General features: G+C 39.5%; 1 protein-coding gene across 1 annotated transcript in view; it reads right to left on the bottom strand.

Annotated features, from left to right (window-relative positions):
- Window positions 1-212: 212 nt before the first annotated feature.
- The window catches only part of LOC107680620 (catenin alpha-1-like), a 31,306-nt gene continuing 16,991 nt past the window's right edge, over window positions 213-14,527 (bottom strand). The window contains exons 5-7 of the mRNA XM_016476585.1: window positions 9,803-9,922; window positions 8,258-8,527; window positions 213-862 (exon numbers count right to left, since the gene is read on the bottom strand). Of these exons, the coding sequence (XP_016332071.1) occupies window positions 587-862; window positions 8,258-8,527; window positions 9,803-9,922 (666 nt within the window). The 3' untranslated portion in view covers window positions 213-586. The remainder of the gene's footprint in view (window positions 863-8,257; window positions 8,528-9,802; window positions 9,923-14,527) is intronic.

Raw genomic sequence — 14,527 nt, 5'->3', positions numbered from 1 at the left:
GGAAATGTAATGAGGGAGAAAAAGAGTGATGATATGACATTCAGTGTGTTTTAGAAATCAAAAAAATTAATTAGCCTGCGGAAATGAGGTAGGGTTTTAAACTGGTTAAATTACCACCGTGCTGCATGCCACGGGGTGTAAAACGGTTGCTTTCAACCAACATTTCTTTAAACTACTCAGAACTTTTTGTAAAAAAAAAAAAAAGAAAAAAAGAAAAAAAGAAAAAGAAAAATCTGTGACTACAAGATAATAAATGGAGAAGCAAAAGGAAAACAAATTAAATGAAAGACCGAAAAAAAATAAAATAAAACCAATACTGGTGAGCAAACAAAGGGAATTATTTGAAAACAACAGCAGTCAAACAATTCAACACACAGATCAGTATCACAGGAGGGGGCTTGTGTGTACTGAATCCCTCTCTTGAAAAGCTAGGCAGCACAAGACAAATTGTGCTGAGACTGGAGGTCTTTATACAACACTACCCGGCGAACGTGATGTGTGCACTGTCCCTGAAATAAAACTCCCCTCTCCTTCCCTGCAGGAGAGCATCTGTCTCAGGTAGCAGGTTGGTACTCAGCATCGCCATTCAGGGATGTGGGACTGTGGAAGGGGAAAAGCAGTAAGCGAGAAGGAAAAACAGTATTTGACGTGCACCTACATTGCCCATGTACTCTGAGAGCAGATCCTGCAGCGCCTGTCGCACGGAGTTGCATTCGGCCACGATGCGTTCACGCCGGTCATCACGTGTGCAGGAGGAATCAGCCATGAGGGCGGCGCCACTTATGATGCTCTCCAAACGCTCCTCGAGAGAAGGCCGGAACCTCTCCTCGCTGAAACTCAGCGGGTCCACGATGATCTGCTTCTGCAGGGGGAGAAAAAGAGAGAGAATAAAGCATAAGAGGATTAAAAGTAGAAGGAGCACGACAGGAAGATTAAGCAGTTTCTCTGAATTAATGCACTAAAATATTGCCATTCAGCGTTTCTGTGCAAAACGGGGGGTGTGTGTTGGGTAGAGAAGTGAGATTTATGATTTCACATACCAAATGTCCAACTTCACTAGAGTTTGACAGTTAAACGGCAATCATTATTGGCGGTGTGGCCTGAACAGGATTTTGGAATCTATCTCCCTGGACGCCGAGGCAGAAGCTGTGATATTCATTAACTGGACGAATCAATAATTCACAAGATCTGAGATGATGGTCTGGTGCTCCTGATGCAATTTCAGGCCAACGGCTTTTGCTCAATCTGAGGCTGCATTAGCTTGCCTGTGCACTTCGGCTGCCTTTTAAATCAATTCTATGTAACAGACGGCATCTTAAAAGCCATTTGTACTGTCTTCTGGGGACGAACGGGGGGAAAAAATAAAACAAGCGGGACAAAATCAAGCTTAACTGCAAATTATGTAAGATCACAGACTCTTGCACATCTCGTGTGGGGTTTTCAACAGAGAGAACTGCTTTGGTAAACACTGCAGTTAGTATGAGCGCATCTTTAAGGCTACTAACCCTAAACGGCGGAGCAATTGGATTTCGGCCTAGGGTTACAAAATGCAGTTGCGCATATAAAACTGCTATTTTTCCTCCTTGAGCCAGGATGACATTTGAGATGTCCCTACATGTCCTCTGCTTGGTACACTCACTTGGGGACATCACACTCCCGCTCTCAAAGAATAAACTTGTCAATGTGTGGTGCAATTAAAGAGACAGGAGACACAAATGTGCCAGAAAAGCGATAGCTGCCTAGAAAGAAAAGAAAAAAGGCGGAACAGTGGCAGGCGGAGTCAATCTTCAAAACAACGTGACAAGCCGCTCAATCTGATGTCATATACGTGGTAAAATATTCAACAATTCAGTTTAGAATCAGAGTTTATTAGCCTCATCTCATCTGACCTCCTTTACTTGCGTGTCACGTTGGCATGGCAACAAGCCTCTCTCTCTGACTCACTGCAACGTTGCTCCAGCTTCAAATTAAGCAATGTGCATGTGTGCTGAAGTTTCTGCATGGTCACCAGGAAATTAAAGACGCACATGATCTGACATTCCCCATCTCATTTGAGCGCACACTCACGCCCACTTTTTTTTCTTTTAGTTAAACAGATGCCATCTGTTTGGGCAGAGGACCGCCTCTTCTTTGTGAGGATGTCTGGCCTACTACTAAGAACAGAGCAGCTACATTTCCAGCTTGAGCAGTTTTTAACATACAAATATAAAGTGCAAGGTTTTGATGCACTGACTTTGTAACCTTTGTAAGCTACCGTGACTTAGCCCATAGCGTCACCCAAACTATACATGGATGCTAGGGCTGCACGATATATCGAAATTATCGAAATATCGCAAATGCAAATATCGCAATATGCATATCGCAAGGGCGTGCGATATCTGAATCATTTTAATAATAGGCTACTTAAATCAAAATGTTGCAAAAGGTCGACGCATATAGCAGAGAATTGCTTGACGTTAAAAAGAGTTAAGTGCAATAAGTTGCAGAAAACAACTCTTTGCCGTCTCGTCTTGCTGTCTGACTCACACCTGAAGCGCACGCACAAGCTGCATCTTGCGCGGCGTCTCTTCAGTTCTGCCGCACACGTGCAAAGCGTGCGCACACACAGAGAGAGAGACGTGTTTCAGATGGCGTGCGAACACAGAGTTGATTCGTCTTTCGCATCTCCTCATGTTTGAACAGACACATACACACAGAATTATGTCAATAGTACCCGTCTCGATGATCATTCTCGTAAACGCAGTCGGTTATGTTTTAAATGAATGTAAACAGCTGAGAAAGAAATCGGATGTGTATCATTATACTGGATCCGTGCAGTCGGTTTTAAAGGGAGAGCAGCCTATAAATACATGCTGCTGAATATATGACACTAACGTTAACAAAACGGCTACAACAAAGATTCATCTAAATTTAATTCACACAGTGAACACTATGCAGTGTTATTTTACACTTAACTATTACATTTCTGTACCTGAATACTACTGTTTATATTATCTATGCTTGTAAATTGTGTATTTCTTTTTTTTTTTGCTGACTGTTCACTTGCCTTTAATCATGTTTGAACTTTCTCAGACTATAGTTTTTGCTGTGGTATATGAAGAAGTACTTAGTGTATGGAAAGCAAAGTTACAATGATATAAAATTAGTGTCAATTTTTTTTTTTGTATGTTCACACTGGTGTTAAAATGACATTTTCTGATGTGTGACATTACTTTTTATGTAATGCTAAAACACTGCTGGTCACTTTCAGAAGTTGTAGTGATTCTTTCTTTTCCAAGAAAGAATGTGAAACAAATTGGTTATATAATTTTCATTTTTAAATATTTTTAAATATAATTGAAATTGATTTTACACACTTTAAGCAATATCGTATCACATATCGAATATCGCATTTTTTAAGGTATTGCATATCGCTGTTTTCTTCAATATCGCACAGCCATGCCAATATCTTCTGATGATTGCTTTAGTTTTAACCAGGGCTTTTTGTTGCTCAGGGCTAGTGCTGGGTACATGACGGTATTTTTTTTTTCATGCATGACTGGGTGTTAACCATATTTTCTACTGATTGAGAGGGGAAATACTGCAGCATATTGACTTAGAATGCACTATTTTACTGTCATGATGAGTGAATATTGTCAAAAAATACCACACTAAATAGTGACTAAACACGACCCGTTTTAATACATGTTAACCAGGAGTCACTCATTTATAATCATGGCATCGTCTGATAAAATCAACATGGCGAACTACGCTCATATTTATAATTCCAAACAATCAGTAAGCGACAGGTGCTAGGAAACGCTGTTTAGTACGGAAACGCTGTTTTGAGTCGGCTGCGGTGTGGCCAACTGAATGTGCTGCTTCTCTGCCGCTCACTGCACAGAACAGACACCGAGAGAGGTGCCACTTCTCCGGGAAAGTCAGACCTCACGTTTGAGGGACAGCACTGGCGAAATCTTCCAACTGAACCATAGCTAAGGTTTATCCAAAAAAAGTCGCTAGGTTTGTCAGTATGAATATTCTATGGAAAAAAGCCGCTAAAAGGGTCTGAAAGTTGCTAAATCTAGTGCTAAAGTCGCGCTTGTGTGTGTGTGAGATGCATGAGCTGATGGCAGGGGGCGGTGGATATTTGTGGCGGTCAGTGTGGATATTGTGGATGAGTTCTTCTGTCATCACGTTCTATTAGTTCTACAGCTTCAGTTTCGGAACTTTCACGCTTAGTAACACATACAGCGGTTCCCTCACTACAGTACATATCATAACAAAAATAAACACCAGTATTCGGTATGAACCGGTATACCGCCCAGCACTACTCAGGGCCCTTTGTGTTGCATTCAAAGCAATACAGATCCCAACAGCCAAGATTAAGGGAAGCGAAGCTGGTTTTACAACAATTATGGGAAACAAGTCTTGGAGATGCTTCAAGATGCTTGCTGATGTTTTCATTCTGTTAGCCACAAGGGCAATTGACTTAGCAGCCTTTCACAAAGAACAGAACAGAGGAGTTTAGAGACGTGCCTTTAAAGAGTTTAGCAGAGAGTTGTTGGAGGGAAAACTTTACGTAATAAACTCCACAGAGTGAGCTAATTATGTAATTCAAAATTGTTTTCCGTTTTTGTATGGATTCAGCATTTTATGATTTCACTTATCTTTGAAAATTATCTAATGAAATTAATTCTGCAATTAATTCTCTCAATTAAAGCTGCAAAAGACACCCACATCAGCAATAACTGGAGACCCAAAAAAAGTCATCTAGTTATTAAAAGCAAATGACAACAGAGTTAGCTGACATTCAATTATACAAAACTAAGACTATGATGGGTCTTATCATCACTGGAAATCATTAAAGAAAGAAGGTAGTACGGTAGTAATAATTCAGCTTTCTATAGACCGATCTGACAAGATGAGCTCTATACAGCATTTTAAAATTCCCTAGAAAAGCAGCAAGCAAGGTCAAGTGTAAAAACTGGGCCAATCACATAGTGCAGCACAATCAATATAATGGAGGTCTGAGGGTTCCGATAATTCTAGCAGCCACAGGTACGGATAGAGCTGCAGGCTGCTAGTTATCTCGACGTGCTTTGTGCAGAGTATTGATTGGCTAAGAAGGAAAAAAAATCAGGACATTTGCTTCACTTACAATTAACCATGTTACACTGTTAGCCTTGGGTCACCACAAATGCATCGTTTTGAAAACTCTTAATTCATTTAAAACAGCTCAGATTAATTGCCTCTCACAGATACCCAATCTGATGAACCATACGCAAAAAAAAAATCTATAAACTTAATTTTGTTGCCAGCATTAAATTTCGTCTCACAGTGCATCCGGCCGCCTGGCTTCACATGATTAAATTATCACTTCCTAATGGTTTTGAGCTGAAAAGGACAAGAGAACAGCAAATGACAAAGGCCTGATGCTGTGGAATCCAGCCCTGGGTGTAAAACAAAGAGGACCGATACAGTTGATAAGTTCATCGACAAACGTGACAAACAATGCATTTTGGGCTCCAGTCAGAAGCAGAAAAAAATTAATTAAAAAAGACGATGTCAGTTAATTGTTGTAGAATGATGAGGGATAATTGCAGCGTTTAAAAGGGAAAAAGGGAATGAGAGATGGGTGGAAGGGAGAGAAAGTGAGAACAGAGAAACTGACTCATGCTACTACACCTACAGCTCTCTAGATGACTAATGAATTCTACATTAATCTATCAACTTCCAGATGTATTCGCAGTCAAGTGGGAAGATGAAAAAAAAAATGGTGATTTCATCCTATGAGAGCTGAGGAAGCAAAAAGAGAAGATAAATAAATAAATATATATATATATATATATATAAATGCCTTGTAGGTAACTGAGCATGTGAGCCCCAGAGACAGCAGATTTTGAAGATCAGAGCTTTCTAAAGTCCCTGAGCTCAGAGCCAACAAACCCAGGGACAGTTTGGAGAAACAAAAGGAGCACAAAAACTCACAAAACAAGACAAAAACCCATTACCTATTATATACCCATTATAATTAAAGGCCCCAGAACTAAGGATGAGTGCACACTTTTGCAGAAGACAAAAAAAGAAAATCAAACGGTGAAAGAACAGAGTGACATGGTTTGATTTGATGTGCGAGTGCTCTCTTTTGCAGAGCGACGCCACTTCTGACACCACTGTGTGCAAAATTTTTCAACAGCTAATCGAGGCAGAGGAAATCTTATGAGCAAACCCTCTCACCACAAGAGACGGAGACAAGTACCTGTGGTGACTGATTTGTTGCAAATTTAACAGGAGGATGCTGAGGAGATTCACCTAATTGACTTTACTCATATTGCCCAGGCAAACATATATGATACATCATAACAGAATTGTTGATATGAGCTGGACTAATAGACGCCCTCTAATTAGGGATGTTAGAGATTAAATGAAGTGCTGTGCTAATCTCTTAAAGCCTTCTCTCATCATTATTTCATGACAGAAAGCATTCATTTCAAAGCAGCAAATAAAAACAGTATATTCTGCACATCAAGAGCAACAGTCTGTAAACACTCCTCTAGCGTCTTCAAGCTTCATTAGAGGCACCTGCTTCAGTCAAAAACTACAGATTCAAACAAATTGTACTTGGGATCAGCAGAGAGGGTGGAAATTAAACACCCGCTTCCAGCAGTATTTTTTTTTTTTGACAAGGCAACTAAATTGTTAGCTTAGGAGAAAATAAGTGTACAAAAATTATATTTATTTTTATATGTTTATTGAAAAAAATTCACTAATTTTTTTTACATTTCTTTTCAATATATTAAAAAGAAACATACCAAAACATCTTTAGAAAATATCCTAACCAATGCAAAAGAAAACAAAAAACCTTACAGCTTGTCAAGATTTAATGCTTTGTTCAATTTCACAGGCATACTGAGCTGAAAAAAAAAATGCTGGTAAAATTCTGCATTTAGCGGTCACTGTGGCTAATGGAAATAAAAGGTTCATTTCCCACCCTGTCCATCAGGAACAAACTATTCAACAATATCTATTACTTAAAAGTACAGGTTGCATTTGCTAGACCAACAAATTCAAAAGTAATATGTGCAGGCACCTTATGCTCAAAAACACAGCCAGGAACCATTATAACCTACTTTTTTCCTTTTATAAGATCTCTATGGCAACATTTCAGTTCGTGCATATCATTTGAATTTATTATTTCACTAACTGATTGTTTAAAATGTTGAGAGTGCAACAGACCAAAAACGGTTAGACTAATGGTCCGCATCCTATTCCGGAAGGAGACTAACTGTTCAAAGTGCAAATAAATGAAGGATAGCTAATGATCACTTGCTACCCTTAACCTCAAATTAAATTTAGAGACTCTGATCTGAACTATTTAAAACATGTCACATAAGGATATAAATGTACTGCTTAGAAAGTCAAATTGTCATGTTATTTCCCATAAGTTTTTGGTGTTGACCTGACTCAACCCTGCAACAAAAGTTCAAACTTGTGAAAGACTCTGAGGTCAGTAGCTCAGCTTTGTTTGGACATACAAATTTAATCTGATCCAATCCTGGATTACCGTCTCCTCGACACAGTTCAATCACACACTGGATTTGTCAACAACTCGCTGCTCTCAAGCTCTTTGTTGATAAAATTGTGTGGAGCAGTTGCAGAGGGTGATGCAACTGCTGTTAGATCCTACACACAATATGCTCATCTTTATCACTGGCTGCAAAACAACTTTGCGCTTTTCACAAACCCAAAAGCAGAAATTGACCAAAAGTTCCAAAATCTTTCTGCAGACTTTCTAATGAAGATGAAATATTGATTCAGCAATTAAAGAATTTTTAATACGTTAAGTCAAGCCTAATGTCTGCAAGGAGCTGCATATTTCATAACTCTTCAATATAACCTTCTCCATGAATTCTGAATATTTCACGATCTATAATCCCATACCTAAAGCTGGACCAAGCATTCACTGACTTTTCACACCCTCAATGAAAAGTGCATAAGCTTTCCTGTTGTTCTACCCTTTTTGAGATTAGCTCCTCAACGCAGCATGCAGTATGGCATCGGTCCCAATACAACTGGCCAAAAAAGCGCCCATTCCCTAAATGACAATGCTCACAGAGCACATTCCCTTAAATTAGAGTGAGGCCAATTCTCAGTTTAGTCTCGGTCGTGTTGCTGAATGACAATTCTTCACTGACACAGCTTATTAGCTTGCTATTTCTGTCTGGATCAGAGAAACTGGCCCAAAAACGTGACGTCAAATAGCCCACAGACTTACATCAAAGTTGTTGAGGGCGTAGGCCAGCTCTCCTCCACCTGCAGACTGGGAGAAGCTGGAGTCATCGCTGCTGGCAGCCTGAGCTGCATTAGATATGCCGGAGACAGCGTGCTGCAGCTGCTTGTAGATGAGGTCCCGGTTGGCCTTGTACGCGGCCACGTCTGGGTGCTGCAGACAGGCACGCAAAGCCGTGTACAGCATGGGAACGTTCCTCTGCAGGACGCCGCGAGCTGCCGCCATTTGGTCCTTGTGATGGACGTCCTTGAGTTCCTGTCATATGAAGAGGGAGAATTCAGGGGTGATGTTACAGGCCTGTCATAATTAGGACATTAAAGAGAACCCCCAAGGGCCCACACATGCTCATAATCAGATTATGACCATACAGCCTGGCAAATATGCCATGTAGAAACACGTGCCATGTGGAACGCAAGTAAATATGATCACTTCTGTTAAGTGAGCACATTGGGTAATTTGTCTACTTTTTTTATTGCCAGTGTACATAAAAATGAGTCAGAAGGAAATCGTTTTTTTTTCCTTCAAGCCATAAGTGCCACATTTTTAAGACGACGCGTCAAGTTAATAATCAACGGCCTGCTCCATACGCACTCCGTCTAGCTGTTTGAAAGAGGGAATGCATCCTACATGAATGCCCTCTAATCTCTGAAGTGTTGCTGTTGCTGCCCCATACTGAAAGTCAGTGTGCAGCGTTGACACAAATTGCTGTCTGTCAGAACACAAGTTAAAGCCAAAAAATACACTTTATGTCCAGTTTGAGTATAGTTGACACAGGATTCTGATCTATGTGAAATGTTTTGAAGATGGGGGAAAAAAAAACAGGGACAATTTTTGTGCTTTCATGATCGATCTTTGCTGTCAAACCTGAGATCTCCCAAGTGTGGACTAGCCCTCACTGAAAATGACTTCTGTTCTCAGTGGAAAAAAGCATAACTCCTGAGACGGAAGTAAACAAAAAAAAAAAAAAGTTAAAAAAGTTAATACCACAGCAATTTGCACCTTGGGAGTGAGGCTGTAGCATCTGCCGACTGATTCACAAAAGTATCATCTTAAAAGGGCCCAGTGTAGCATGAGAGGGGAAATCACACTGAATAAATAAAATGAACAGCTCTACTCTTTACTCGAGCGGAGAAATAATTAGCATTGTCAAGATATAATAATCTCTCTCTATTGCAAAACAACGTTCTTTCTATTAATCAGTGAGCTCACCTGGAAAATTCATCCTGAAATCCATCACTACTGAATACTGCTTATCCTGATAAGCCCCAAAAAATCCCAAAGACCCAATTCTCATATCATTTAAATGGATTTTGTCACTCTAGCTGCTCCAGCCCAGTCTTGCTTTTCCCCTCCCCGACCGGTACAAAGAAGATTGTTCGTGCTTACACGCATCAAATCTTCAACCTGTGCTATATAGCTCCTTATTGCACATGTGGGTGGAGGATGCATGCTATTCGAAGTCAGTACATCCCCGAATGAAATCTCCTCAGATTATGAGAACATTGGGTACGAGGAGTGGCTGCATTTTACCTGCTGCCTCTTGGCTGCCATCATGTTCAGTTTGTCCACCTCCGGTTTCAAAGCTTTGTATTGGATACCCAGGTCCTGCTCAGTGCCAGCGTTACGCACCTTCACCAGGCTCTCCTCAACCTGTGGGTCAAGCATAATAAACCATTAAAGAAAAAAGTATTAATCTATGGTCTATGTTCTAAGTGCGACATCTGAAAATCATTCATGCATTTATCCTGCAGGCTTTGTATTTCTTAATCACCATAAAACTCTATTAAAAGGCCCTTCTGGGATATATTAATATTTAGAACTTATTGTGAGCTTTTCCTCTTTTTATTGATAGAGACCAAAGAAAGAACTGGAGAGAGGGAGAAAGATCAGACCTTACTAGCTGGATATATAATAAAACATCTAAATACTACATAAATATTTCATTTACAATTATTTACAGTATATGCACACATACATATATAGATATAAAAATGTACATAATATACACACATGTATTATATATAAATGCATTGATCGCTGTGCTGAAATAAAAAGGAGAAAACAAAGCTGTAAAAATGAAAAGGTATCAATATGAAATTATTGTACTGAAAGATTATTAGTGACATATCCAGTGAGCCAGAAAATCTGCCACCTACATTCAAATTGTAATCAGTGCACCTTGTGAAATTAAAAAAAAAAAATAATAATAATAATAATAATGTCCAACTCTATCATGATTTTACCTTTCATAGTTTATTCTAATTAATTCAACAAATGCATTAGCCAAATCATTAGTAAATTAGTCAAAATCAGACAAGGGAAATATGTCATGGTCACACAGGCATACTTAAAAAGCTTCTCATTTGATCATTCAAGCTGAGCTCCCAGAACAATTCAATGAAGAAAAGCAGCAAGAAAAACAGTGCCTACTCTTCCAAAAAAAAGCTTCTGCTTCCACTTCCATCATGAACTTCAAGCGAAAAACACTGGCATTAAAATCTAATTGTAACACTGAAAAAATAATCCACCTGTATCATATCATATATATTTTCAATGAAGGGGGGCTTTTCACAGCCCTGCCAACATGGTGAAATCATTTTGTGCACAAACATGACAAGACCTCTCTATGCTGCATCAGGGACTACACAAAGTGTGATTCAATAGTGTGTTGCTTGCAGAAAACAGAAAGTGGATGTAACCTAGTTTGTGCCAACAACCTATAGACCAAATGCAAACAAATCTGATATAAAACCTAGGCGTATGTGAAACACAAATTGCAGGCTACAGGAATGCTTGCAATATCCAGCTTCCATGCAGGGCTTTCTTTTTAAATATGAAGTGTTAATATTCACACACAGTAACTGGGTTTGCCGTGCATATAATTACTGTTGGAGGAAGTTCAAATAGAGTTGGGCAGTAAACCCAGAGGGTAATAAAATCACTGACACCAGTGCAGATGATGAAGGGGGTAAATAGGACTAAACTCAGGCATCTTTTTTGGCGCTTTTCCACTGCATGGTACGGCACGGTACGGCTCGGTACAGTTCACTTTTTGGGGGTTTTCCACTGGGTACAGTACCTGGTACTTTTTTTAGTACCACCTCGGTTGGGGTTCCAAGTGAACCGTACCGTTACCAAAACGTGACGTGTAAACTCTGCTGATCACGGATTGGCCAAAGAGAATCGTCAATACCTGCGTCACTGAACTTGCGACACAAACACAAAAGAACCGCTAGATTTAAATCAGCACAGCCAGCGAAGGATCGAACGCAACTGTTTTGAACGAGCGCACCCTTTTTGAACAACCAAAAAGTTTTGTTTTCTGTTGCGGAAGAACAGACGTTCCCTCTCGTTGATAGCAGAGGAGCGGATCCAGCGAGAGCTTGATGGGGCGACGCGGAATGAAAACGTTTTTTTTTAGGAGTCGTGGTAGTAGAGGCGGCGCAACTATAACCACATGTGAATAATCCCGCCCACTCTAAAGCGGTACTGAACTGCAGTGGAAACGCAAACCGTGCCGAGCCGAACCGAACCGTGCCGTACTGAGCCGTGCCGAGCCGAGTCGTACCACGCAGTGGAAAAGCGCCATTTGTGTGCTTTACCCAGCCTTCTGGACCAAAGCCAGTTCCCTGCGGTACTCCCTTCGGCTTTAGCTTTTTCTCAGATCCAGAGACTGACGAGGGGTAGAGATAATGAAGAGGGTTATAAAAGGACATTTGAAATCAGTGGTGGACTGAGTCTAAGTGATACAGCAAGATAATAAAGTTCAAAATAACCTTGCTATCAGCCAACTACATATGTAAATGTTAGCACCAGTTAAACGCACAAACACATTTTGGCTAATTTCCAGCTCAAAACTTTTTTGAGAAGAGTTTGAAAAAGTGTCATATTTCAAAAAGACCAGCCTGATACTTTGCCAGAGAGTTTCTGCTGGTTGGCATGATGTGAGCCACTCCAAAATGAAATGGAAATTGCTGGGCACATACTCTGCCCATTTTCACATAACCCCTCCAGGCATGTCTAGAGTGATCAAAATGTTAAAAGAATCATTCACCCAAAAATGAAAATTGTGTCATTTACTCTCGACAGACACCAAAGGTTCTGATATTTCTTACAAGTGAAACGTGACATGCAAATAAATATGCATATGCATGAAAGAGATTCGTGAGCTACAGCAGAGGGTAAGATGAATAGTGAATATAATGACTTAAAGCTAATGCATGGCTTCAGAAAACGTGTATTATAGGGTGAGAATCATATAGACCACTTTTATAGGTACTGTTTTTAAGAATGAAAGCCCATGTTTATCATATATCATGGAAAACAGCATCTCTGATGTTCATTTAATCTCCACACAGGTCTGGAACTACACCAATGTTCCAACGTTTGGGGTCTGTAAGATTTTTAATGTTTGTGAAGGAAGCCTCTTATGCTCACCAATTATTTGACCAAAAACAAAGTCATACTGAAATAATATTACAATTTAAAATAACTTTTCTATTTTAATATATTTTAAAATATATTTTATTTCTCATATGGCAAAGCTGAATTTTTAGCAGCCAACAAAATTTTATTTGCATATTATTATTATTATTATTCACTTCAGAAATCTTTATAATTTGCTGCTCAATAAACATTTCTTTTTATTATCCATGCTGAAAACAATTGTGCTGCCTAAATAGGGGTATGCGATATTGAAAAAAACAATTTTTATTTTTTATTTTTTCGATAACGATAATTAGACAATATTTTGCCGTGTGTGTTATCGTGCTGATATCTGACTACCGTGGATAGCTGCAGTTTTTGATATTCTTCATATTCTGTGTGGTCAGTTCACATAAGTGATAGAAATTAATCTTTTCATAAGTTTAAATTGATTTATACCTTTTATGGGCAATTTTACCTTTAATAAAGTCATGTTTTTCTAAAAGTGTGCATCTTTTGAGTCAAATTGTTACATTTAATCAGTCAATTAGAATAATAAAACATTTAGGCTGTTACCAAACAAATTAAACCAGTATCAACAAAATTAATCTTTGCAGAAGTTGCATCTGAAGTGGAATTTAGATGTATTTACACACCGTTTAATGCAGCTCAGAGGGACATGAAGTGCTTTAACCTGCAGTTACAAATGCATAATGTTTTTATATTTTAAAGGGGTGGTTCACTGGTTTTTTTCTAGGCTTGATTGTGTTTATGGGGTACAGTCTAGCATGTGTTAATGCTTCGTTTAAAAAAAAAATAAATTATTTTTCACATAATTTACCTTTATTCCACACCGCTCTGTCCCTTCTCTGAGGCCCTGTCCACAAGAACACGGTTATTTTTAAAACTGCTGCTTTTTCTACGCGGTTTGGCCGTTTGTCCACATGCAAACGCACTACCAGGTCACTGAAACTGAACATTTTTGAAAACTCCTGCCAGGGTGAAGATTTTCAAAAACTCCGGTTGCAGTGTTATCGTGTAGACAGCGAAACAGGAGTTTTTGGCTTGTGATGTCGGAGCCTGCGCTGTTATCTCCGCCTACTGGAAACTTTTTCAGGCTTCTGATTGGCCAACATGGCTTTACGGTTGAGATTATATCGCCACCTGTTGGTTTGGCATGCTCTTGACAGGGCTTCATAGCATGCGTTTGCGTTTTCAAGTGGACGGAGATTTTTTTTTAAAAAACTGAAGAAAAAACCTTGTTTATAAAAATACCCGTGTATGTGTGGACATGGCCTGAGAAATGCGCTGATCATTTCCTGCTTTTATGAAGCCCCGCCCTCAGAAATAGGCGATGGGCTCTGATTTGTTAGCTAGCCTAGTGTGTTGCGATTGACTAAACCGCCTGTAGTGCGCGTCTAATCGTCCCCTCCTCACCTCAGCGGCATGTGCTCCGGTTGTATTGTAAACAACGACGTCGTTAATATCGCTTATCAGTTTGAGCCCGATTGAGAAGCAGAGGATATTATTGAAGAGGATCGTGCAGAACCTGTGCAAGCACGGCTTTTAATGGTAGGCCTATGTTTTTTGTTTGTTGTTGTCTCATACTTTTAGATATGCTGCTATTTGTAAATGCTACTGCTTATGTTAGCTTTTAACATACGGTTTTATCCTGATTAAAGCTTTAATACAGTACGGCAACTGCATGCGCATCCATGTTTAACACTTCTCATAGCTATGTGAAAATAAGTGTATAATTGGAACAGTTCATTGTTGGAGTGGAGCTGAATGAGAGAGAGAGAGAGAGAGAGAGAGAGAGAGATGCAGAGC

This window comes from Sinocyclocheilus anshuiensis, unplaced genomic scaffold (assembly GCF_001515605.1).
Source record: "Sinocyclocheilus anshuiensis isolate Anshui unplaced genomic scaffold, SAMN03320099.WGS_v1.1 scaffold328, whole genome shotgun sequence".
Classification (NCBI taxonomy): Eukaryota; Metazoa; Chordata; class Actinopteri; order Cypriniformes; family Cyprinidae; genus Sinocyclocheilus; species Sinocyclocheilus anshuiensis.
Note: the sequence above shows the minus strand (reverse complement) of the source record. Positions and strands in the feature narration are given on the sequence as shown.